Below are 27228 nucleotides of genomic sequence, written 5' to 3'. Positions count from 1 at the left end.
GTATTCACAGGCACCTGTGAATGACTCAAAGAGATGCTGTTGTAGGTGGTCTCGGCAGAGAAGTATCTGGGAACTACGGGACATGAATGATGCTCTCCCAAAGATCCTTTCTAGAGAAGGTCTTTGGAAGATTCTGAAGGGAGTGTGTAAGCACTGCAGCCATCCCTTCCTGCTCGTTACCCAGACATGGTAACAAGAGTCTTGCCAGTATCTCGGATGGATACTGTTTTTTTGAGACCCAGGACTAAGCCAGGTTCCTTCCCACACATGAGACCCTTGGGTTTTGCTATGAGGCTCAGGTGTGTTATTCCAACCAGACCTTTTTCACCCACCATTGACTGAATCCACTGTGGGAACCAGAAAGGAAAACTCCATATGTTTAGCACTTTTGTATGGATTCTGTACAAAAAGAACAATGAAATGAGCTGCTAATGGGCCTCTTCGGCTGTGCTTGGAGAACCTGTGCTAATGCTTTATATGGGATCATGGGGACACCAGTAACCACACCACACACTGAAGTTCCATCTCCTTTTTTTCTCTTTTTATTTATAGAGAGGAGGGGGTGACAATTGGGTTGGGCAGTTGAGAAGCTGCTCCCAAAGCCACCGCGGTGCCTCCTCTTCCCCAGGGGCTTCCTTTGCAGCTCCTATTTCCCCTTCCAGCCGGGCGGGAGGCAGCAGTAGTACTTGCAGTCGGAGGAGAAGGACCACACGTCCGCCTTGGAGCACTTGCTGGAGCAGTAGCCCACCTTGGGGCAGTGCTTCCTGATCTGCCCATAGCCTGCAAGGGGGAGACAGAGGGAGAGTGGTTGGATCAGGAGAGATGTCTCTGTGCTACTGACTTGCCCTCCCATCACCTCTGGGTAGAAGTGTGGAACAAGCCCATCCCCAAAGCAGGAAAGAACCTTGAAGAGCACAAGCCTGAGATACCCCTGGTGCATTCCTCTCCCCACAGTTTGTGACTAGAGGACCAGTTGATGACACGGGTTCAGTTTGGGAAAGAGATGCTGCCAAGGAAAGCACATTCATTTGCCTCCTGAGAGGGAGCCCAAAAGCAAAGTTCATAAAGATGCTCATCTATGCAAGACTGCGCAGATGTCTTGCACCTTTCTTTCAGAGACAGAATCAGTGTTCTTGGAGGAAAACAGCAAAAACAACACCAAAGTAGTTTAAAAAAACTGAGTTGGTGTTCCAAAAACTATGGAGGGTGTCTCAGGTGACAGTTCCTGTGGTAACCAGAAATCTGACCTGCATGTGTTAAAATAAGGCTCAAATGCCAAACACAAGGCACCAGGGTGGGATACTGTTGTCCTAAAAGAGCTGGGAAATTATGCCCAGCTATTTTAGGATATGGAAAAATATGAATGGATATTGGACTGGGAACCCTTTTGAGCCCCAAATCTCCCTTTTGTTCATTGAAGAGGGAGGCAACAACTATAACTGGAGGGTTATTTGTCAGCACTGCACTTTAAAATTACTGAGAACTGGACTGAAACATCCAGGAGGCTGGTGCCTCTGAAAAACACCCAGTTCTCACTTGATGCTTCATGGCTAAAATCATTTCAGCAGGGCTCAGCTCACCTTGACCTAGAGGTATAAAAAATTCCTAAACCATCCTAAATGTACCTCTGACAGTATTTTAAAGTGATTTTTTTCTTTAAAGACTCATTTGTCTGCACATGAACATAGAGCCCCATTAAAGACAGCCTGGGGGTAACCAAGTCATCCGCACATTTGCAGGAGACCAGCACCCATCTGCATATACAAGGACTAGACACATTTATGAAGGCAATAAAATCACAGCATTTAAAGCCAATAAAGACCAGGTTTCTTCAAGATGCCTATCGAGCATGGCTCACCCTGATTCCCATCACTCTGGTTCTCCCACCGTTGCTCTGCTCACCTTTTAATGCAATTCACCCCCTTACCTGGGACAGCCAGGGAGACCAGCAGGAAGACAGCGAAGACAAGGTAGAGGAACCTCATGGCTGGAGTTGCTGCAGGATCTCAGCGAGGCTGGAGAGAGAAGGGATGGAGAGAGCCTGAGCTGGACTCTGCTGAGTGGCAAGGCTGGGGATCCTCACATTTATAGTGTGCTTCTGAGCAGAGGATGGTGCTGGAGGAGGTCTCGCTGCTCATGGGACCTCTCATGGTTCACCGCACAGCACCGGCCCCTCCACCCTGCACCTGGGTATGTTGGCAAAACTTTGCTGTCCCCACATCTGGTATCAATACCCAATTCAAATGAAAACCACTGAGTGTGCCAGGAGTGAACAGTGAGTAGATAGAACAGATCTGCTGGGGCAGAGGGACCTCTGAGGAAACAAGATCAATATCAAAGGGCTTCAGGCCTTTCTCAATCTTTGGCAGGGATGCAATTGCATGCAATAGAGCTGAGCCACAGCCACAATGCACCGATAAAGTCTTCTGCCATTGCTTAGGCCTGTCTTCATGAGGGGCTGGACAAGCTGAGAGAGGCTACTGGTATGAGTAGCCTTGGCTTGGGAAGGATCTGATGTCCATGTATCACCCTCTTGGGAACCATGACTGAAAAATCCCTCGGATAAATTTAGCAAACACCATGTTCAATGCAGCCTGTTCTGTCACCGCCTCTCATGACACTGAGGAGCTGAGATGAGTGTCAGGAGCTTGGATGAGCCGACCTCTTGCAGACACTTTGATCATCACCTCTTCCTCACAAACCCTCCAGACAGCTCTGGGGTCTCAAGTGTGCTTAATTCTGGGTTGGAGATAGGCTGATCCCTGCTCCCTGGGGAGCTCTGATGATGACAGAAGGTGATTCAGAGCACTGAAATGAAAGCTGACTGCACAGAGTCTGCAAGGCAGAAGGATCTCAGCACTGAGTGGCAGCGTAAGCAGATGGCAAATAAGACTCAGTGATTGCAAGCTTACTTCCACCTTCCAGGAAAGAGGTGCTCCCAAAGAACACTAAAGAAAAAAAAGTCACCTCTGTGTACAGAAGCAGTTGGGAAGGAAAACTGAGTATTAGGATTTGCTAGAATGGGCACTGACAAAAATCAGTGGGTTCCTGTATCAGTTTTAAGAGCACTTCATGCTGGGTACTGTGCATGCTGCTGGTGTCCCTGTTTCCACACACATAGACAGGACAAGAAGAGGTACAAAGGGTGGTAGCAAGGATGGTGAAAACTGGAGACTCATTTTCAGACAATGAGACAGTAATTATACTGGGAATCTTCCACTATTGGAGGAGAGGAGTATGTGGGGATATATGACAGCAATATCAAAAGTGTAAATGTCCTGATGAAGAGAGAACTACGGAGATGACATACAGAAGTATGATGCACTGAACAAAGAAATTATTCTTTCACACTACACGCAACGAGACAGTGCAAATCATTGCCATGGATATCATGGAGGAAGAAATTGTAAAGGTGTTCCAAAAGCAAGAAAAGTAGTCAATCTAACTTTGAAGTTTGCTCTGCTCTGAGCAGCTGGCTGGACCACATGACCTCCAGAGCTCCCCTCCACCTTATATTATTCTATACTTCTATGGAATACATAAAATTAACTAAGGGGCATTCAGCACAATGATATGGATCCATACCCAACTCAATAACACCCAAACCTCAGACTGGTGGAACTGGATGTGTTTCCAAACACATGCTACTGCATGTTTGCCATGTTCTTCCACTCTTCTAAGAATCAGCTTTTCGCCCCTGTCAGACTAAAGACACTTGGCTAGATGGGTCCCTGCTACACAGGGAGCAGCAGAGTTGGTGAAGGGTCTGGAGCACAAGCACTGTGAGGAACAGCTAAGGGAAGTGGGGGTGTTCAGTCTGGAGAAGAGAAGGCTCAGGGGAGACCTTATCGCTCTCTACATCTACCTGAAAGGAGGTTGTAGTGAGGTGGGGGTCAGTCTCTTCCCCCAACTAACAAGCATAGGATGAGAGGAAATGGCCACAAGTTGCACCAGGAGAGGTTTAGGTTGCCTATTAGGAAAAATTTCTATAATGAAAGGGTTGTCAAGCACTGGAAGAGGCTGCCCAGGGCTGTGGTGGAGTCACCATCCCTGGAGGTATTTAACAGACGTGTAGATGTTGTGCTCAAGGACATGGTTTAGTGGTGGACTTTGTAGTGCTGGGTTAACAGTTGGACTTGATGATCTTAAAAGTCTTTTCCAACCTAAATGATTCTATGATTCTATAGCATGGTTTACTCTTCTGTGGACGACTTATACTAATAAATAAACTGCGCTGAAGCCTGACGCTGCAAGCTGGCTGCCCCACTGGTAAATTTTTAGCACAGCCCTGGCCATGTTTTTTTCTGAGGCCACTTGACACTTCTGCAAACACATTTCCCACCTCACCTCATGCGTCTTTAGAGGACAGGTATGATTTCCAACATGACTGGGATGTGGTCATCCTGCTGTGAATGGAGGAGAGTTTAGTACCAGGTATGTGGCCAGTTAAGCCCACCAGCCTCAGGACCATAGAGTGGGCCCTTGTACTATTCAGTTTACCAACAAAAACACAACCATAATGATTTGTTTTGTGTTGTTACCAAAACTGCCAGGAACCATAGATGTCCTCAAAGTCACTTCTCCACATCCCTAAGGCAGAGCTCCTTACAATCCTAAATCACCCCTCTCAGAAAAGTGTTAAACCTCTTGGGGAATACCACCAATAACTGGCCTTCTCCACATCATTCTACCTCCTTCAAGATACCTTTCTGCATCCCACTTGAAATGCCATCCTATATACAATACAGAACTTCACTGTTGCAGTTTCAGACCACTGTTTCTCATCCGAACCACCCTAGTTGTGGGAAACATTCTCTCCCTATGTACTCTTTATTTCAGATTTGAGTAGCTTTATGGGTCCCACCTCTCCCCCCATCATCTCAATTCTTCCAGATTTTTGTTATAGATCATATTTTATTGGTCTCTTAACAATCTCAGCTCTAGGCTCTCTCCAACTGTTCCACCTCATCTTGAAGTATGGTGCCCTAAGCAATAAACAACACACTACCTGAAAGTCTAGCAGTTTGGAGCAATAAATGGATTAATTTAAGTGCCTGACAAGTCATTACCCAGTTGTTCATTTGTTTTTTTAGAAATAATTATTTCTGCCTTTTCCATAACAGAACGACATCGTACCATTACGTGCACCTTGTTGCCCACTGCAGCCCCATACCTTTCCTGCAGAATCTCTGCATTGCCAGATATTGCTCATTCCACCTTCACCAATTGTTCCTGTCTTTCGCAAAAAAATGCCAATCCCCAGTGTCCCCCAGCATGCTGCAGTCCCTTTCAGCCTGCTATTTGCAAATTCAGTAAGCACAATCTTTATTCCATTATGCAGTTTGTTAATGAAGACCCTGGATAGTTCAGAACTCAGAACAGCCTTCTAAGATGTCCTTCTACCATCACCATGGTAACTGGAAATTTATCAAATCCTGTTCATAAACTGTTTTTTTCTTCATTTCCTTTAGGCCATGATCAATACTGAAAACAATACTGAAAACAATACTGAAAACCAAAATTGAGAGAAAATACCAAATGAATGTGATGAAAATGTTGCAGAGCGCCACACTGCAGGGATACCATTGAGGAACCTCACTGCCAGTACACTGGTCAGGGATGGATGCACCCTGAAAACTATTCCCATGATGGGTGTGATTCCCCAGTATTGTTCATTGTGTCTGTGCCTTGCAGACAGTGTCCAGAGCTGATCAGGAAGGTGTCCAGACTGAATTCCTGCACCTCTGGGCAGCAGCTCTGCTGTTGGCGCTGGGTCGAGCAGAGCTGAACATGGTGGCTCCATGTCTGCTGGCGGCGGTTTCCTCGCAGCCGGATCTGGGAATTGTCCTGTGTGTCCGGGTTGGTGAATGCAGCCAGCGAATGGCAAGGAGAAGCCACTGGAGCATGGACCTGGCTGCCAGATGCCTTTGTGAGCAGGACCAGCGGGTCAGGGTGACATTGCACACACTGGCCAGCAACAACACCTCTTTGTAGATGGGTTTGCTCAAGCTTCTCCTACTGCTGCTCCGCTTGTCGCGGGAGTCCATCTCTAAGCACCAGTGTCTCTATCTTTGTTTTGGATGAGCATTGCTCTTTACTCCCCGCACACCAAGATGTTCCCTGGACTCCAGACATGAACATTTTCTACAGTGTTGCCGTTCCCTTGTTTTTATCCATGCCCACCCAAGTTACACGACAGCTATGAAGCCAGATTGGACAGAGAAGAGCTAGGAGGTTAAAATCAAGAAATACCACCTTCAGAGTCTTCTTGTCTGCACAACCTGCAGTGGGACAACTTTGAATACAGACTCCAATGGCCTTAAATTTTCCATGTTCAGATTTCTGAAGAGTAAACTGGAGAAAAACCCTTCCTACTCTCTCATCTGTCACCCATTTTCCCACTTTCCAGATTTCTCCATTCCTTCTCTCTTTTTTATGCCTCACCCCAACTATTTGCCACTACATTTATACCCTCCTAGACCTCTTCTTCATTCTTTGTTTTTTAACCTTGGCTCTTCGCTCTATCTTTTCTTGCTTCCCATCACCACTACAGGGTGGTCATTTCTGCAGCTGACTATTCATAACCTTTTAAAGCTAATAAATCAATTTATTGGAATTTTGAAGGAAAATAAATTGTTACACTTCCACTAAGTATCTTCTTTCTTTTTCTTGACAAGAAATTGGGTTTTTTCAGCTGCAGAGTTTATTTTATAGATACTGAATGTGCATGCTTCTATAAATGTTCAACAGGGAATCCCTCGTTCAAGCTATTCACATTTGAATTCAAACAAACACCACCACTCATTGCTAATGTTGGCTCAGCATGAAGAGCTGCAGTGTTTGTGTGGATTATTTTTCTCTGGATGCAAAACCAACAGCTATAATTTACTCCTCTGAGTTAAGGCACAAGGCTCAGAAAGGATGAGCCTGGATGAGTCTGCAGACGCATGAAAGAAACCACTGCCGGGAGATGCTGAAGCACTCTGCACCATAGGAGAAAGAGCAGAGCTGGAGAAAAGCCAGCAGAGGAGGGGAAGGATCTTTTATGTTTCTTTACAAAACATATTTTTCACTGTATTTTTGAATTGGATATGATCTAGCCATGATGTATTTACTTTTCTCCCCCAGAAATTCTAGAGCCATTTGTCCCCAGGCAGATCTGTCACCTTTCACAGATGTTTTCATGGGGCTTATTTCTTTCCAACTTTTCCCCAGAGAGACCTTTGTGATCCTCATATTGTTTACCCAGGCTGCCTCTGTACCAGTAAATTAAATATTTTCAAGAGTGGTAATAAGAAATGAATAATCCATCATCATGATATAAATTTGGACTTATTTTCCCTTGTTTGTTACCTTGCAATTACGACTTTTTGCAAATCTTTCCCAATATGCTTAGCAGTGAACACAGACTTGGTCTAGCCTACTTCATAGTCTTAGGTATGAAGGATTTCTACTTCACACCAATGGTAATTGGCATATGAATTAGACTCATGATACCGCTAAAGAGGTTCTCCAGGAAAGGCACATGCAACAGATGCAGTTGTAGAAAGTGGGTACCTTGACAGCTCTTTAGAGATAAATTGTCCAGCAAGTTAAGAAATTATGGTCTTTGCTGGTTTTAAGCTAGACTCCTTGTTTTTTGCCTATATTAAATTGTGTTGGGCGCATTTTCAAGGGAGAAGAAGAGCAGTAAGGGAACTGTCCTGTCCTATCCCGTCCCATCATATCCTATTGCCTTTCAAGCATATCACACATGAGCTATCTGTGAAACTTCCATTATCAATTTTCACACAAGCAGATGAAAGTCCTCATCTAGTTCTTCCAACAAGATACGATTTGTTATTGTGGCTCATGGTGCCCAAAGGACCTCCCTTTTCCACTGCTCTTGGTTCATCCAGAAGAGGGAAAGACAAGAGGGTGAATGGCTCAGATAGTGAGACAGCAAAGGAAACTGAGATCTCTTGACTCCTCTCCTTTGACTCTTTGCAGTTGAAAATGTGAAGCCAAGTCTTTGGCATGTCTAAGTCAGCTGAACCTTGTTTTGTGAAGCAAGGAGATGTCGAAAGTATAACTTAGCTCAGCTGTGGAGGCAAGGACATTTGCAGCATTGGTTCATTTTGCTGTCTGTTTTTCTGCTGAGCTGATCTTCACTAAAGCGCATTTGATAATATCTGATGCTTTCTCTTGACTAAGCAACCCTATTTCATCAGGTTGGTCTGTTGAAACCTATTCAGCACAGAACTCACAATGCATATTATTTTGTGTTCTTGCTCACCTGTTTGTTCTCAAAGCCTTGCATAATATCATGATCGGATCATGCTCACCTGGATGATTTAGTTTTAATTCTCACTCTGAACTATAATACTGTGTTTGCTGTTCTCAGATTTTACAGTGGGGTCACAGACTGAAAAGACTCCTGGGAAGTTCTTGTTATTCCACCCCAGGTTTATGGACACTTTTCTGAAAGTGGGGAAGGATGGTATTGAATAAGGCTCTTCCCTTCTGTGGCACTAGCTTCCACTGGGACCATTCCCAGTTATTTTAGATTTCTGACCCTACTTACTCCTGAACACCACAGCAAAATATTCATCCGTTGACTGTGCCAACGCTCTCCACAAAGCCATTGTATTACAATAGCAGCTCTGCTTTGCCTCTGATTTTGCTGCCAAAGAGACTTTTACTCTGCTTCAGCACTGTTGGTGAGTTATAGCACAGCTTGGCTTTTTTCCAGTGCTCGCTTTCTCTGTGTCCTTTTTGATTTCTGACATGAGAAGTCATTGCTTTAAATTTATCCACTCCTTACAACAAGGAGTGGAACAAAAGCATGTTCAGGAGCATGCCTGACCCTACTGGGCTACCCTATCTCTAATCTCTTAGTCACATATAAGCATGGGTACTCTGGCCATTTGTTCTTTATTAACTGAAGCCATTAATTGGATTCTGAAGAAAGAGATTTTCACTTCTGAACATCCAGCAGAGAGAACATTTACTCTCATGCTGAGCACCCTTTTTTCCCTCACAAGCAATGCTTCAGACATAACCTCAAGCTACTCTAGACACTCAGCCTAGCAAACCCTAATTCAGCCTATTCATATTTGATCTTAAATGCTCAGCACAACCTAAGCAGTCACTGCTGAACTTACAACACCGGCATGCGGTGCCAGCTCCTGATATTTAAAACCATTTTTCCTGGTTGAGAGGTTCATGGGACCTATGGACACACAGTGAAGAGTACAGAGGTGCCTATTGTAACCCAGTGTGCACAAATCTATGGATTTTGTGGGAAAATGCAGCTGTGGGAAGCATGGCTGATATATAGAGATGTCGCCTCAGGTAGCTTGGTGGCCAAGGAGGGTCCATAGAGGAAGGTGGTCGGCTGCTCATGCTACTCTAGCCTTGTTTTCCAAAACAGGTTGTTCACTGCTCTTTCTGCATTAGACATAAGATGCCTTAGGTCTCTGTCCCCTCTCTTTGGGGAGGCTCATATGGGTCTATGAAGCCTGTAGCTCCTCAAGTCCCCATGCCTACTCAAGCAAAACTTTCTAAGCCTTTGACTCAGAGTTTCATGCAGGTGGATTTGAGCACCGAAAGGGCATCCTGGAATTAGTTAAATGGTTCCTCAGGTCCTGTTGGTGTTACCTGTTTAGCTGACTGTGAAATGTGGTCTTCAGAAAACACTTTAGTTGGAGACTTTCCTCCCTGCCCATCAGCACTGTGATGGAGAACCACTGCTATATCAGAAGTATCTGCAGCATAAACAGTGTTGGATACACAGAGAATATAAACGGGGAAGAAATGAATTCTGAAGTCCCTTTATGCAACCATGACAAGCCTGTTCACTTTGTAGGGATGAACTAATAGGCACACAGGCTGCAATTACTTATGAGGCAACTTGCAGGTTTCACCAGTTCTGATCTTCCTGCATAAAACCCTTTGGGTTTTTTTTGAAGCAGAAGCCCTGATCAAGTCTCCATCAAGTCCAGGAGGGTTTGGTTTTGAAAATATATTAATTTGCTCAGAGGTTGCCCAGAGAAGCTGTGGCTGCCCCATCCCTGGCAGTGTCCAAGTCCAGGTTGGAGAGGGCTTTGAATAACCTGGTCTAGTAGAAGGTGTCCCTGCCTTGACAGAGGTTTGGAACTAGATGATCTCCAAGGTCCCTTCTGACCCAGTATATTCTATAATGCTATGATTAATTTATATTCTTCAAGAGGCAATTCATGGTGTAGCTTTCTCAGGAATGACCTGGTAACTTCCTAAATTTGGTCAGACCCCAAGGACCGAACTTTGAAGTCATGAAGAATTACTCCAATGTAGGCACCTCCTAAGACACAGAGACCCCAACCCATATCCTATGGAAAAGCATCCAGAACTATGTTTTCAAAGAACCACAGCTTTTAAATTAAACAATTTGTTTCATCACCTCATATTATCCTCATTTTCCCTTTCAGATACATGTGGAAGAAGAATCCTGTTCACTTGGATGATATAATGATTTCTTGTAGGTTCCAGAGAAACCATAGTTGTCTCAATTGCAAACTGTAGTCACTGTATAAATGTCTGTATGATTATTTGTCCACTTAAAACCATGTGCTGGTCAAGATAATTTCATTAATGCCCCCTTTTTCCATGCTGCTGTCCAAAGGAGAACCCTTATAACAGTAGGGCTTTCTCTTCTCTGCCACTAAGATCTCTTTCTCTCTGTTTTTCTCCCTCCACACTGACAGACCTTGGGGTCCCCCAAATGTTAAATCACATTCAGAGCTAAACTTTCAAAACCACCCATGCTTCTACCTCGTAAAACAGGTCATGGCACATCAGCACTTGAAATGTTTATCAGACACGTATACAGTGGCCTAAATTAATGTTTTCTTCAGAATTCAGTATTTTTGAGTCTATGAAAAAGGTTGGGTTTTTCCTCCCTAACAGTTTCTGGAAAAGCCAAACGCAGACCACATCAGATATCCTACCCTTCCCACACAGGTAGTAATGAGTGCTGGGGCAAGTTTGGGGGACAATTTGTACCTTAGCAATTGTTCTCACTCACTCAGAATAATTGCACTGCTTTGGCAGCAAGCTGTCTGTGTGTTTCAGATGGCAGCCCTAAAGATATTGAGAGCGTAGAGACCTGTAGGTTTGCCCTTGGTGAATGCCTGGCGAATTCCATGGCAAAAAAAGGATTTTCCCAAAGTGAGAAGAAAGCCAGAGTTCCTTTTTTATTGCTCAGGCATTTCCCAGGTTGACAAATAAAAACTAAAAAAAACCCAACTTTGAGGTGGAAAAGCTTTGCAAAATACGTCACATTTTTAGATGTTACAGAGTGTCCCATGATTCCTTATGACAAAATGGAAAACATTCACCAGAAACTAGCTATTCCCTGCAAAACAAAGCAAAACAAATATGTACTCTGCTAAAAATAATTGATTATGGAAACTCAGACCTGAGGAACACTTGTGTCTGCAGTGCTGGGTACATGTCTGCTCTATCACATCCTGCCAGCCTCCTTCTTCCTGTGATCTGACTTCAGACTTGCCCACTCACTCTCTGGTTGACGCATCTCCAGTTTGATGTCGCTTTGGTTTCAGTAGAGCTAACTAGGAAGCTCTCCCACACCTGCAGGCTCCCTCCTCCCAGCTGTCAAGAGGATGAACCCGGTTTGCAGGAAACCATGTATTTCGGATAGGGGTTAGTGAAGAAGTGGGGATGGCAGCCCTTGGAAAGTGCTGTGTGCTCAGATATACTGGCAGATATCCAGTGGAAAACAACATAGCTGACTCCCATGCTATTGTAGCAAATGTATAAATAGGGTAATTTATCTGCTTCTTTATGCGAGGGTTTTGCTCTCCACATCTTTCTCTTCCAGACCCCCTGGCTACATCCACACCAGTAAATGGAGCAGTGCCAGGACCAGACTAAGACATAAAATTTAGCACAGCCTCTGGCACACTTGGTCTGGGCAAGCCTGGCTCCTAGGCAGGGCTCAAGAATTAGCACAGGGACTAATACCCAGGAAGCTGCCCACTGTGGATCCCTTTCTGGGAAGCCAGGAGACCTTAATATCCTGTGTATGGCTTGGCCATGCCAGCTGGCCTCACAGCTGCCTTGGATTTACCCCGATGGATGTGGTCACTGCAATCACAGGTGATTTCCAGCTACAAACATCTTTCACCTTGTGCTTGCTGATCTTTCACTTCCCTTCCTAGGAAAATATGAGAGGGTAAAGCAGCTGGGTGTTTGGATAATAAGATCACAATCTATTTCAGGAATGAAAACAAGCAAATAGAGAGCCCTAAAAAATACTAATGCTTGTCCAAGAGACAAATGGTCATGGGACTGCAGCATATGGAGGGTGATTCTCTGCTATTCTGGAGCCAATTACTTCTTGGATTTCACAGACAAAACCCTGCTGGTGTGAATGCATGTGGTGGAGGAGAGCTTGCTAGATGAAAAGCCTAAAATCTTGATAATCACTTCTGTTTTGGGAGATGTGGTCTCACCAGGGAGTCCAGACCAGCTGTATGCAACCAGGGAGAGGAACCTCTGCTCCTCAGGGTCTGCCCCGTTGCCTGAAGTCCTTCAGGGTGATGCAGAAGAGCAGCCAGAGACCCAGACGGTTCCTGATCCTGCTCTCCAGCCAGGAAAGGAAGACTTGGGAAGAGCCCCTTCTCCTGCTGAGGCCAGACAAATATCTTGGCAACCTCTTCAGGACACATTATGTGGCAGGGGGAAGCAGATGGCCGGGCGTTTAGGGGTCTGGCAGGAGGAATCTCTGGGCATTTGGCAAAGAGCACTGATTTAGCTGCATTCCCTTCTGCTCGGACACTCTCTAGATGTGTGTGCTACTCCTGCTTGATAGGAATGTTGTTTCTTAGGAGACTTTACCAAGGCAAGTAAAAGAATATGGTGCATGAAGCTACCTTCCAGAAGCTGGCAAACCTTCATTAACCCATTATCTGTTATTATGAACCAAATGTATCCTGACAAATACCTGTATAACTTCTTTTCCTCATTCAGGGAGGTCTGTACCCCCTTGCCATAAGGTTATATTAAAAATGTTGGAATGGCAGCTGTGGGTTTAGGAATGGGAATACAAGACAAGGATAATTTGTGCAGGACCAATAGAAAAAGTTGCCAGGCCAGTGTGGCTTTATTGCACAAGAGGCATGTTGTACTCTTCCTGATGTCCCGTACATCTTGTGTTCTCAGAAGACTGTAGTAATGTTTACTGACTGATATCAGGGCTGTATTGTGCCAGGCAGTGTTGAAATAGAGGAAGGGAAGGAACCTGCTCCAAGCATTACTGATCTTTATTTTACAGGAGGAAAAATGAGTCCAAAAGAGCAGGATGACTCTCACTGCAATATTCAGAGGCTCCTCTGGAAGAGATGAGATTTGAGCCAAATTTTTTTGAGTACCAGCCCTTCATCTTTGCCACAGAGCAGTTCATTTTCCCTAAAGCACATGGCAGGAAGACAGAAAAAGGCAGGCACTGAAGCCCATCTGAGTGCCAGCCATTTCTTGTCTTAGACACCCCTTATTCCTTTCTCTTAGTGTAATATCTGATATGCCCTCAATTGGAGGACTATTTCTGACGCTTTTTCCTCCGAGGTGGGAGAAAGACGATTCACTTCCACACATCGCCTGGGAGTTGCAGGGTCATCAGGACTAACACAGGGAAGCTTTGGGTTTATAATTAGTCCTGCAGTATGCAGCCACTGCCCAAAATTTCCTTTTCCCTCCTTCACAGAGGCAACAGTGCTGTTTCCCCGCTGGCCACAGGGCTGAAGCCTTTGCTTTCCTTTGCAGCGATTCGTCATCCTGAAAACCCATCCCTGAAACCATTCGAGGCCAGGTTGGACAGGGCTCTGAGCAACCTGATCTGGTAGAAGATGTCCCTGCTCATTGTGGGGCTTGAATTAGATGAGCTTTAAGGCCCTTTCCAACCCAAACCATTCTATGATTCTACTGAGGATGCTCTTAATAAATATAACTGCCCACAGCACCTTCAGTGAGATGGAGGCCAGGCCTCAGAGAAAGCAGCTTGTGGGGAAAGAATTGTGGGGTCTGACTGTGCTTCGTGAGGAGGGGGGTGGTGGGACCCATGGAGATGAAGGGGGTGGACCACGAGAGCCCAAGCAGTGTTTCTTAAGAAGTCTAGTATGGTTAATACCCATAAGTTGATTGCAAGGTTGCTGTATGGAGACCCCAGGCAACTCTCCTGAGGATATCCCAAAGCACTAGCCTTCCCTATGCAGTTGCAGAGGGAGGTCCAGCGCTACTGTGCATGGTGAGGGGCAGTGAAACAGCTTTTCGTCTCCAGCCAGGATGAACTGCATAGCTGACCAGCACTTAAACAGTCCTGCTCATGCCCCAAAGGTGGGAGTTTGTATTTACTTCTGGATTCATACCAAAGGCTTCCCAGTCTGAATGGCAAAATGCAGAGTCCTGTGCTGCTTCCAGGACACCCCAACACTGGAGTGAAAGCAATGTAGACATGTTTTTATTGTAAGTTACAGATCAGATTCCCATGCTCTGTTAGCTCCAGACCTAGGAGAGACCCCTCTTCTCCTTTGGAGAGGTTGATGATGTGGATCAGTGTAAACTGCTGTAAGGGGAGAATTAATCTTCCTTATTATGAATCTTTGCATGTATCTGTGAGAAGAAAATGTCATTAATTAGACTTTCAAATCATTCTCAGATATTGAAATCACCTAAACTGCCAGCATTAATAAGACATACAAGTAACAACCTGGACAAACTCCAAATGAACTCACCACCAGAGGTGAGTATAATAATTCAGGTCACCATACCTAAACACCTATTCAATCCTTCTCTTGTGCAATTGCCTAGAACAGGCTGTCATCAAAAGCAGCCTCTTTACATCTGCACAGATAGTTCCAGACTGTTTCCATCATGCAGAGGCTGAACAATCTTGAACTTGCACCATGAAAACAATCATGGGCAGGACAGTACCAAACAGCTATTCATCTCCTCCAGAAAGAGCCCTAAAAATGTCTGATGACCTGATTTTCATGCTTTGTTCTTATTCAGAGATAAAGCAGATGGAGGCTAAGGAATCACAGTTTCTCCAGGTGAGCAAGACCTGGGGTTCTGCATCAGAGCCTACATCTACCCTCCTAGCGCAGTGTCCCCTTTTAGGAAGCAATGTGGCCAGCGCAGCTTACAGAGCCCCTCTTCAGGACATGTCTGGTATTTGCTGTCAGCATGAAGAGTGTTTCGTCTTCTTACCGCTGCTTAAAAGTTTGCTTTTGCTCAAAGCACAGGGGTTTGCAGGGAGCCCTTCATAGACTCGCAAATACTCACAGGGTAAATGCTGCATTTCAGTGTTACAGCTTTGAATTTGGTTTTTAATCTTGCTAATTTACCAGTTTGGGGGAAACCCTCCTCGTGAACCATAGAATCACAGAATGGTTTGGGTTGGAAGGGATCTTAAAGCTCATCCAGTTCCAGCCCCCTGCCATGGGCAGGGACACCTTCCACTAGAGCAGGTTGCTCCGAGCCCCGGTGTCCAACCTGGCCTTGAACACTGCCAGGGATGGGGCAGCCACAGCTTCTCTGGGCACCCTGTGCCAGGGCCTCACCACCCTCACAGGGAAGAACTTCTTCCTAAGATCTGAATCTCCCCTCTGTCAGGTTAAAGCCATTCCCCCTTGTCCTGTCCCTGCAGGCCCCTGTCACAAGCCCCTCTCCAGCTTTCTTGTCAGCCCCTTTAGGCACTGGAGGCTGCTCTAAGGTCTCGCTGGAGCCTTCTCTTCTCCAGGCTGAACAAGCCCAGCTCTCTCAGCCTGTCTCCATAGCAGAAGTGCTCCAGCCCTCGGAGCATCTTTGTAGCCCTATGCCAGGGCCTGTCCTCTGGACTTCAACTTAATCTGGCTATGTGAGCTGCTCCTTGGCATTGCCTGGGTCACTACTGCCTGCTGCAGACCACATCCCTGCCTGCACCTCTGCCAACAAATTCAGTGTAGACACTTGAGTTTCAGCTGTGCCCAAGATCTGCGGCTTTCCTAATGAGGATGTACTTTACAGTGATAACCCAGGGAAAAGCTCTTGAGCTTATGCTGATTCCCTGCCTCCTCCTCACCACCACTTGTGGGATGCTGGCAGTGTAATAGGGGAAGTTCAGGTTAGATCTGAGAACCCTTCCCTGTGAGGGTGGTGAGGCCCTGGCACAGGTTGCCCAGAGAAGCTGTGGCTGCCCCATCCCTGGCAGTGTTCAAGGCCAGGTTGGACGGGGCTTGGAGCAACCTGGTCTAGTGGAAGGTGTCCCTGCCCGTGGCAGGGGACCCCCATGTCCCTTTCCACAGAGCTGCTCCCTGGCCAGGCAAATCCCAGCCTCTGCTGCGCTCCTGGATTGTGCTTGCTCAGGTGCAAGACCTGACACAACGGTAACTGAGAAGGAATGGTAACTGGGCTCCTCTGTGCTGCTCTGGATAGCAGGGCTGCCGCCCTTCACCCGCTGGGGTCCATAAAACAGAAAATCCCGGGTGTTGCCCACATGGAGGGGGCTCTGTGGGCATCCCTGCAGCGCGGGGGGCAGGCAGCTCGGGTGGGACACTCTGCCATGGCCGGTGCTCCCGGAGGAGAACCGCCTGTGCTGCTGAGGGCATTTAGAAGACGCAGGGCTGGGGCGGTAGGTCTGAATTTGGGTTCTTTTCTAGGAGGTAGAGAGGAGCCGCGGCAGGCACCTCTGCAAAGACAGCGCTTCGGTCCAGGCAGGTTCTGCCTACTGCCTTCGTGGGCAGCAACTGTCACCAGAGTGCTTCAGCAGCAGAAACACCCCGGCTCTGCCCCGCTGCCCGCTCCCCGCCAGCCCCGGCTCTGCCCCGCTGCCCGCATCCGGCCCCAGGCTCTCCCCCTCTGCCCGCTCCCGCCCGCGCCGGCTCTGCCCCCCTGCCCGCTCCCCGCCTGCCCCGGGTCCGCCCCGCTGCCCGCCCTGGACCATGCCGCCACCGTCCCGCCCGTTCCCCGAGCCCCGCCCCTCGCCGGTTCCCCATCCCCATTGGCTCGTCTCTGATTAGGCCCCGCCCCCTTACGCCCAGCCCCGCCCCTGCTCGCCCGCTGAGCCCGCGGAACGGTTGCGGTGGGGCCGCGGGGCGCGCCGGGCCGCTTGCGGCAGAGGCGTTTCCGGTAAGGACGGCGGTCCCGTTCGGAGGGCGGGGATCGGCTCCGGTGCATTGCGTGAACGGTCCACATCCGGGGACGGGCCCGTGCTCTTCCGGCACCGCGCGGCCCCGGGGGACAGCGTCCCTGTGAGGGCGCTCGGCCTCCTCCGGGCGGGCGCGGCGCTGTGCCCGCTCCGCGCTTCCCCACGCCGGGAGATGCGGCCGCCCCGTGGGTGATGCCGCTGCCTGCCCGCGGTGGCGTACCGCTGCGCCGTGCCCGGGTTCCCCGTGCTGAGGTTACCGCAGTTCTCCCCGACGCGCTGTTGCGGCTCCCCGTTCGCTGGCAAGCATGGAGTTTGCGGAGCTGATCAAGACCCCCCGAGCGGATAACGTGGTCCTGCACCGCCCGTTCTACCTTGCGGTGGAGGGGACTCTCTGTTTGACCGGCCATCACCTCATCTTTTCTTCGCGGCGTCATGATAACGCGGAGGAGCTGTGGCTGCTGCACTCCAACATTGATTCCATCGAGAAAAGGTATGCCTGCCCATCTCCCTGCCTAATCGCTTGTGTCTCGGGTGGAAAAGTGGTTGTCAGGACTGAGTTGCACCTTGGATGTCTCCAGTTGAGGTCTAGAGAGATGAAAGGGTAATCAGAGCACAGGCAGGTTAATTCTCATTCTTTTTGGGAATTGTTGTTTGACAGGGGAGATTTTTGGTCACATACAGAGTCAGAATTTTTACGTTTAAACAGCTTTATCAACAGTACTCTGTTAATTGTTTAGTGGATTTCGTCAGTAGCTCTTGAAGCACTTTATAAAGGATGCATCTTTATCACCGTTCAACGGAGATGGAAGCTGAGGCACTGATGGAGTGATTTCCTTGGGTCACCCACCACAGCTGATGGCTGAAGTGGACTCTGGACTTTCTCAGCCCCAGATCAGCCTCCTGCTGCTCAACAGCATCATCCCCTTACTTCTCTAACTGCTCATGGAAATCACTAATGCTTTAACAGCATATTCCTTATGGGAACGATGTGGGAGAGCTGAGTTGTAGCTGCAGCGCTCTGTTCTTCTTCTTGCCCATCCACTTTTGTTGCAGGGACTGAGAGATTGATCTTCTTACCATCACTTCTACCTGGTTTACTTGTACTATTGCCCCACTGTGCTACTGTCCTTGAGTGGCAGTCCCACCTCATCTGGTCATTGTCTTCTGCTTCCTTGCCTTGGTCCTTTTTTCAGTTTCATAGAATCACAGAATGGTTTGGGTTGAAGGGACCTTAAAGCTCATCCAGTTCCAACCCCCTGCCACGGGCAGGGACACCTTCCACTAGAGCAGGTTGCTCGAAGCCCCGTCCAACCTGGCCTGGAACACTGCCAGGGATGGGGAAAAATCAAGCAGCAGCAATTAAAAATATCAGATTGCCTCAGAATCAGAATGGGTGAAGTACTGGGTGCTGATTAAGTTTGTTCCCATGTTCCTCATATCTCTGAATGTTTCTGAGAAACGCTGCATCTTGGCCTGAGGGTGGAGAGGAACAGAGTGGTGGAAACCTCAGGAAATCTGTTCCTATCTAGCACTGCTCAGTCATCAGCATGGTTTGGCCTCGTCCTCCTTTCTGTGGGTACTGAACCAGCTGTAGCTGTTTTGAAAATTATTATGGCCAAGCTTTTCTTTTGTTTTTGTTTTTGTATGAGCTTAGTTGCAGTTATAATGTAAGTTAATACCGAATAAGCAGGGAACACTTGTAAGTTATGGTGAGGGAGCAGCACACTGCTGGCTCAGTACGTGATTTATAACAGGGTTAGCTACGTCTGCAGATACTTGCAGCCCTTATTACCAGCCCTATTTTCTAGAAGGTCTCTAGAGTAGACATATACCTCTGTGAGAGTAGCATTGTGTGAATATAACTGCAATGAAGCTTTCCCATGAAAAAGGGTTAGAATATATTCTTGATGCGGGGGAGGCTGGAATAACAACACTCTTAAACTGGTAGAGGTTGTAGAATGGTCCAGTTTGGCTCTACTTCAGGTTATTAGTGCACAACAACTGTGATGTTGTGCCAGATTCATAAAAATACCTTTTCCCACTTTCATGTTATGAGTGCCTTTTGTACATAACGGTGTTTTCCCTGATGATCAGATGGTCGTCAGACTGCTTCTTAAACATTTGTAGCTTTTTAAACAACTTAGATGTGACCTGTAGGGTTTGTTGAGAAGTGGAACAGTCTCTAGTGATTTCCTATAGTGTTTTTGCTTGAAGAAAACACCGCCCTGTTGATGTCTTGTAGCTTCACTGTGTTATTTCCTTGGAGATCTGTGAAACAGCGCTGCAGCAAGGGCAAACCATGTACAGACTGGCTCTGCTAGAGCTCCAGAACTCTTCTGTCAAAAGGCCTATAGTTCTTCCTTCAGCACTACCCAAATTATAATGGGTTCTGCATGTTAACCTTTGTCTGCACACAAGAAATAGGTAATGACCTTTCAGCTGTAATGACAATTCCAGAGTAAATTGCAGGCATCTCTTGTAGCACAGGTGAAGCAACCCAAAGCTTAGCAACAGGTCTCTTGGAGTGTGCACAGCTCTGCCCTTCCTTGTGCAGAGGGTCAGGCCACAAAGGGCTGAAGCTTGGTCCTTCAGGTCCTGCCTGCTTCTGCCTCTTGCATCACCCCTGGCTGCTGCAAGCTCTGCTGTGGTGTCTGGGAGACTCTGGTCCTTTTCCTCAGTTTACTGCTTTATGAACTAAAATCTGTCACGTTCCTGTGAACGCTGGTAGCTAGTTAATGCAAATGAAACACTGTTCCTGCTTGGGCATCGTCCTTCTTTTGGGTTTGTAAGGAAGACTGACAAAGCACCTGTGAGCTGTGTTTGCTGTGTAACATACAGCTTTTTCTGGGTCAACTTGTGTTGTAACCAGAAGTGATAAGACCAGAAGTGAGCAACTTCTCAGAGGTCTGCAGAGCAAATAGCTCCATAGTACTGCAGGTATCAGAAACCAGGCTTAAAGAGTTAAAGACAGGGGAGTGTAATGTAGCCAGACAGAAATGTTATCTTGAACATTAAGCTAAATTCAGATGTTTTTAGCAATCCTCAAAGTTTCAATGCATTACTTTAATGAAACTGGAAACTGCCAGCTGAAGCTTACAGTACTGCCAGAAAATACCTGAACACACCTTTTCTCTTTCATCTTTTAAAGAAAAGCTGGTAGGAAAACCTCTCTTTATCTCGTACTACTTCCACTTCCACTCACTGCTGCATCAAAGGATGGAATTTCCCTCCCCACCCCTCCCCCTCCAAAAAAAACCCAGCTTGCAAATACCAAATAAAGAAGTGGGTTTATTTAGTTTTTTGAAAGGTTATATTGCAGGCAAATTACTACTGGTGGAATTTTGTCTTGTAGACACATGTTGTAGGAAAAGCTGTAATACCTCATCTTACCTTAGATGATCCTGTTCTTAAGAGATTCTTTCTTTGTGTCTTGCTGTAGGTTTGTGGGCTCATTGGGTACCATTGTTATAAAATGCAAAGATCTGCGAATTATTCAGCTGGATATACCTGGAATGGAGGAGTGTTTGAACATTGCAAGCTCTATCGAGGTAAGAATTCATAATAATAACACCTGGGTTCTCAGATCTTGGTCTGACCTCAGCCTTAACAATGTAGCGCAGGCTGGAGAGGGTCCAGAGAAAGGCCACAAGCACTGGACAGCTGTGTAAGGAAAGGCTGAGAGAGCTGGGCTCATTCAGCCTGGAGAATAGAAGGCTCAGGAGAGACCTTATCCCCATGTTCCAGTATTTAAAAGGCAGCTACAAGGAAGATGGAGACTCTCCTTTTACAAGGAGGCACAAGGAAAAGATGAGAGGTGACAGGTGCAAGTTGCTCCTGAGGAGATTTCTCTTGGACTCAAGAGAACAATTTTTCATGATGGGAACAATCAGCCATTGGAATAATCTCCCCAGGGAAGTGGTGGACTCCCCAACACTGGACACATCTGAGATCCAGCTCGACAGGGTGCTGGGCCATCTCGTGTAGCTCATGCTTTGCTGAGAAAGGTTGGACCAGGTGATCCCTGAGATTCTTCCAACATGGAATTCTATTGTCATGGTTTAAGCCCAGCTGGCAACTAAGTACCACACAGCCACTCACTCACTTTCCGCCCAATCCCCAGTGGGAAGGGGAGGAGAATCAGAAAAAGGTAAAACCCATGGGTTGAGATAAGAAGAGTTTAATGATTGAAGTACAAGTAAAATACAATAATAATAGGAAATATATAGAGAATATAAGCAAGTGATGCACAGTACAATTGCTCACCACCTGCCCCTTCCAGCCAACTCTCCCCAGTTTCTAAACTGAGCATGATGCTCTGTGGTATGGAATACCCCTTTAGCTAGTTTGGGTCAGGTGTCCTGTCTCTGCTCCCATCCAGTTTCTTGTGCCCCTCCTCACTGGCAGAGCATGAGAGACTGAAAAGTCCTTGATCAGGGTAAGCACTACTGAACAACAACTAAACCATCGGTGTGTTATCAGCATTGTTCCCAGACTAAAGCCAAAACACAGCACTGCACCAGCTAGTAGAAAGAAAATTAACCCTATCCCAGCTGAAACCAGGACATCTATGATTCTATCAACTTTTCATCCAGTTAGAAAGGTTTCACTGATGTTCTGGAAGGCAAATGAGAGTTAGAGGATATTTCCTTCCAATTTTTTAAATATTGTTTATTGCTTGTGGGTGTGGGCTTTGGTTGTTTATTTTTGTTGCAATTGTTCTCTTTTTTTATTTTTAAACAAATAAAAACACCACCCCTCGCAAAAAAAACCCCCAAATCCTTCCCCCCCACACCCCACCAAAAAAACCCACAAAAAAGCCAAACCCACTAAACCCCACAACTTTACTTTTTTTAATCAAGTATTTTGCTGTAACGTTTGGGAAAATTAAGCTCAGCTTCGTTATGCTGGAGTATGAGGGCGTAAAACCAAATCAGACCACTTGAGTTTCGTGTGTCTTAAACAACATTAAGTGACTTCTTGAGTTTAAGCTCTGTTAGTAATCAGGTAAATGCCATGTACGATGCGTCCTGTTAGTTATACTTGTTCAATGTGCATCTTCCTCATGCTTTCGTGTGTTGTTACATAGTGAAGCCTACAGAAATTGCATCCTGTACAGACTCCCAGTTGCAATTAGATTGCTATAACCTGCTTTTGTTTGTGCTGCGGGGTTTTATGTGTTCTAAAGTACCTTGTTGGTAATTTAGTATCTCAAGATTAATGGCTGTTCTCTTGTGTCCTAAGTTTGCATCACCAATATTAGAGGAAAATACGATTTGATGTATGGGGTTTTTTGAGATAGAATAGCAGTTTAAATGAATTAAGTAGCTGTTTATTTCTCTTCCCTGCACAGGCACTTTCCACCCTGGACTCTGTCACTCTCATGTATCCCTTCTTCTACCGGCCCATGTTTGAAATCGTTGAAGATGGCTGGCGCTCTTTTCTGCCTGACCAAGAATTTGAGCTTCTCAGTTCAGTAGTAAGTTGGATCTTAAGGATTTGCACAGGCACTAGGATATGCTTATGCAAGTAGTTTGTGAAGTTCGTCACCTGATAGTGTCTGAACTGGCAATCCTGGATGGTAAAAATAGCTGTCTGGTGCCTGGGTGAAATGTGTGTTGTTCAAATACTCTGTAAACATCAGACATTTCTGTTTATGTGCTAAATATTCCTATTTAGCACTTGTGTTTCACCTTGTACGAATGGAGTTTTGAGGCCTATTTAAAGTTCCAACCTTCATGTCCTCTCAGGTAAATGTTTTTGTCCTTTGGGGATGGCCCTCCTTGTTGTAAGAACAAATTTAAGATCTCTGGCCTGGGTTTGTTGTACTTAGCTTTCATCCCACTCCACTTCAGATGCAATCTTCGTCAACCCCTTAATTGATATGAGGCTATTCTTAAAAAAAAAAATCAGTAAGGATTTCTTGGCTTTCTAGGAAGATGACAGTAGATAAAGATGCCTAATTTGAAACACTCTTAGCTCTACTTCATGCTGGGAAAATACTAAGAGGGTTTAGAAAGCAGGAAATTTCCAGTCCTAATCTTCCTGGTGCTGTGAGGACTTGTTGGTATTATTTTGGTACCTGTAGGGTAGAAATTGTTCTTCTGACATTGCCTGTTGTATCTGTTATTCAAACTTCATTTTAGGATGCTGAATTTGGTGTAGTGGGAACTGACTCGGTGTAGGAGCCAACCTGTTTTAATAGTGCTTTGGGTTGGCATCTTTGTATTCCAGGTTTTTGTTTCACATTAAATATGTGCACTTGCTGCATCATCTTAGGTTTCTGAGACCACATCCATTAGTACAGCACCAAAGAACATTGATTTTTTTTTCTTTTATCTGCAACCCAGCTTGTCTGCAGCATTTATCATTTCCTGTTTATGACTAATATCTGAATAATATGATCCGCTTGACCAGATTCATATGATGAGATCACTAGAAAATTAAAGGAGTTGAGAGATGTTTCTATTTTTGGCTCATAATTAGAGTACTCTCACATGTCCTATCTTCACCTGCTGTCAAAAGACATACAAACTGACCTGTTACAATAACTAGCACCACAGTTTCAGCTTTAATTTCAGCTGGGAAGTCAAATGTGATCAGAGTGTTCAGATCTGAAAGCAGCAGACACTTTCCCAGCTCAGCAGAGGAAGCTTGCAGGCATTTCAGTGAGAATCAAAAGGCCAGAAGCTGGAGTGCTATCTGCTGAGAAGAGTATGAGAGCAGGATTGATGCCACCAGAAGGAAATCCTTCAGAGCTCATTTGAAGATTGCAGGAGATAGTTCTGCTCCTGTTCATGTTTTGCTTTCTATGTGTAGCTGAAATAGTTTTTAGATTTCAGGGATCCAATCATTTCTAATGACTGCATTTACCAGCATGATACCTGTGCTAGCATGGCTTAAAAATGCATTGGCAGCTTATTTGTAAATGTCTTGACTTTCTGGACATATACTCCTTGGAAGGCTTACATTTAAAAACCTGATTACTTTATAGCTCTACGTTTCAAGGGCAATAACTTTAAAATAGCGTCTAACAGATGTTGAGTAATTCTTTGCTTTTAACCCAAACTTCAGATGTAACTCCCTTTTTAACAAAATGTGACAAGCATGTGACAAGCCATCATAGAATGATTTGGGTTGGGAGGGACCTTAAAGCTCATCTAGTTCCAACCCCTGCCACGGGCAGGGACACCTTCCACTAGAGCAGGTTGCTCCAAGCCCCGTCCAGCCTGGCCTTGAACACTGCCAGGGATGGGGCATGTTCAAATTATTTACATTTCCTGAACAACAGATAAATACATTGTTGACCAAGTATTTCTTCTTCTGTAATTAAACTGTCTTATGTGACAGGCTAGAACAAGTAAATGGCTGATTTATTTTTTTTCCTCCCATAAGTCAGCTGAGTAGAATACAGAAGGTTACTTCCCTCTCCATTAAATCATCCGCCTGAATCTGCTATGCCTTACCTTCCCCAACATGGTAACAACTTGTTAAAAACTGCATTTCAGCCACACTGCAGCTCTAATAATGTATTAATTCCAATTTGTCTGCTACAGAAGAGTTGTTTTTAAACTGACACATTCTATAATGGCAAAGTAAAACTGTAAAAGTTAAGATTAAAAAAAGTTCAGTAATATGTTAAAAATCAGACAATATATTATGTTGTTATACTTTATTATAATAATTTATATGTTTATCCCTTCAGTTACCTGAAGGGAGCTTACAAGAAAGCTGGAGAGGGACTTCTTATAAGAGCAAGTGGTGACAGACAAGGGGGAATGGCTTTAAACTGACAGAGGAGAGATTTAGATGAGATCTTAGGCAGAAGTTGTTCCCTGTGAGGGTGGTGAGGCCCTGGCACAGGGTGCCCAGAGAAGCTGTGGCTGCCCCATCCCTGGCAGTGTTCAAGGCCAGGTTGGACACAGGGGCTTGGAGCAACCTGCTCTAGTGGAAGGTGTCCCTGCCCGTGGCAGGGGGTTGGAAGTGGATGAGCTTTAAGGTCCCTTCCAACCCAAACCATTCTGTTATTCTATGATTATCTTTGCATATGTTGTGCCAAATGTGTTTTTCTTCCAACACACGTACCCCTTGCATGATTTCACTCCATTGCATTGATCTGACAAAGTGTCACCTAGTGTTGTCTCTGGAATTTGATAGCAAACACTTCAGCACTTTGCCCCTGTGCTCATCTCTGGCGTTAGGGAGGCTGCTGTACTGTCACAACATTCTTGCATTTGGTGCATGAAGGTGTTAAGGGAAGAACTGTAAGACAAATGTCTTTGATCTAAGGAAATTGGAGGAATTAATTTTCAGTGGGCTGTCATTTGCTGATGGCTGTTGGCATGTGTGCCACCTGTTTATTTTCTTGGGAATAACCTACAGCACAGGTCAGCAGGGCTTCTGTCACGTGACTTTCCAAGAACTGCTCTTCAGGTAAATCCGACGTATCAACAGAGTTGTTCAGCTGAGAATTAAGTCATATTAAGAAATCAGCTCAATGTTTTACTAAATGTCACAGCAAAACCTCCAAATTATTGTACTGTGAGATGAGACTTTAATGATACTACAGACAAATACATGAATGGAGTAAAAGATGCACAGGATAATTAATGTTTGCTCATCCAGCTTTAGACTGTGTTTTGTGTTTTTCTTGAGGCACTGGGTAGTACATCAGATCTGGATTGGTTATAGGTATGTCAGCTCTTCCTAGACAGTTCAGTTCAGCTGTGCTCTACTGCACTGGAGCTTCTTAAAAAAGGCTGAATTTTCTGGTTTGGGGCTCAGTTTGCGATGGTGTGGATAGCCCATATTTTGCTCTTATCAGGCAAGCATCAATCTTTGCTTGCATCTGTTGTTATGTTTCTTGTCCACGCACAATCTGTTGCTAACAGGGCTTGTTGCCTTCTGCCTGTTCCTTGGGAATAGCCTCTCTCATTGCTGCTCTGCAGGATCCTTCAAGGTCTCTGGTTTCCTAACTCTTCTTTTAAGGCTTACTAATAAAGCTTGAATTGTTTCAGACAGTTTTGTGGAAAATGACTTCTAGCCATTTCAACTTTTAGAAGGATAATAGTTGTTTTAGCCTATCAGTAACATTCAAGAATCAATTTCTCTACACAAGTACTAAGACAAGAAAAGTACAAAAGTAAGGGTTAATTCTGCACTGCGTTTAAGAAAATATTTCAAGCTACTTTCTTTTTTCTTTGAAGCCCTCTCTCCTTTATACTCTGCCCCAATTCTTTGCTACTTCTAACTTTAACTGGAATTAATTTTTTCTGATCCCTTAAAGTACAGATTTCTTGCTGGGAGAAGTAAATGTTAACTTTGTACTTTGAGTTTCCCACAGCATACTGGTGATACCTGAAGATGAGGTCCATCTCTTCTGCTTCACTACTGTCCTTACTGCTTCCCGTATCTGCATCTACTGCTGCACGTAGCTGAATTGCTGTTACCTTGCTCTTCCAGTTAGTAATGGCAATTTTTTTCTTTCAAGTTGCAAGACAACCCCAAGCAACAGCCAAGTGACTTGCACTGTCAGGTTTTACTGTCACCTGATTTGCGTTGTAGTGTATTTTAGCAGTCTGAAGCCAGCAGAGGTTAACTGGGTCTCTGCAGAAGTAGCTGCGATACAGAAGACAAATGGTGCTAATTGTTGCCTCCTTCCTGTGTAACAGTAAACTATCAGTGGGTGACAGAAGAGTCATCTGTCCTGTAGTTATAAATGGTGAGGAGAGTAGGTTATGGGCAGAGTTAAATTACCAAAGTGGGAATAAATCAGGTCTATACTCTTCCATTCATAGAATCACAGAATGGTTTGGGTTGGAAGGGACCTTAAAGATCACCCAGTTCCAACCCCCTGCCACAGGCAGGGACACCTTCCAGTAGAGCAGGTTGCTCCAAGCCCCTGTGTCCAGCCTGGCCTTGAGCACTGCCAGGGATGGGGCAGCCACAGCTTCTCTGGGCAACCTGTGCCAGGGCCTCACCACCCTCACAGGGAAGAACTTCTTCCTCATATTTAACTTGAATCTCCCCTCTATCAGTTTAAAGCCCTTCCCCCTTGTCCTATCTCT

The 27228-nt window shown here is 45.7% G+C and overlaps 2 protein-coding genes across 5 annotated transcripts in view; one reads left to right on the top strand and one right to left on the bottom strand.

Annotated features, from left to right (window-relative positions):
- Nucleotides 1-519: 519 nt before the first annotated feature.
- LOC115609604 (cygnin) lies at nt 520-2192 on the bottom strand. Its single transcript, XM_030490020.1, has 2 exons — nt 1928-2192; nt 520-780 (listed from the first exon to the last, which is right to left on the bottom strand). The coding sequence occupies exons 1-2, from the start codon at nt 1983-1985 to the stop codon at nt 647-649; spliced, it is 192 nt and encodes a 63-aa protein (XP_030345880.1). The 5' UTR covers nt 1986-2192; the 3' UTR covers nt 520-646.
- Nucleotides 2193-17091: 14899 nt separating this feature from the next.
- MTMR9 (myotubularin related protein 9) overlaps nt 17092-27228 on the top strand; it is a 37208-nt gene continuing 27071 nt past the window's right edge. For 3 of the 4 annotated variants that reach the window (XM_030489689.1, XM_030489688.1, XM_030489691.1), the window contains exons 1-3: nt 17100-17654; nt 20604-20712; nt 22515-22640. In XM_030489689.1, coding sequence (XP_030345549.1) covers nt 17470-17654; nt 20604-20712; nt 22515-22640 — 420 coding nt within the window. In that variant the 5' untranslated portion in view covers nt 17100-17469. Of the gene's footprint in view, nt 17655-20603; nt 20713-22514; nt 22641-27228 lie in introns of all 4 variants that reach the window. The other variant, XM_030489687.1, reaches the window with a different exon arrangement.

The sequence above is a fragment of the Strigops habroptila genome, chromosome 6 (assembly GCF_004027225.2).
Source record: "Strigops habroptila isolate Jane chromosome 6, bStrHab1.2.pri, whole genome shotgun sequence".
Taxonomy (NCBI): Eukaryota; Metazoa; Chordata; class Aves; order Psittaciformes; family Psittacidae; genus Strigops; species Strigops habroptila.
This window is presented reverse-complemented; position numbering and strand designations above follow the sequence as displayed.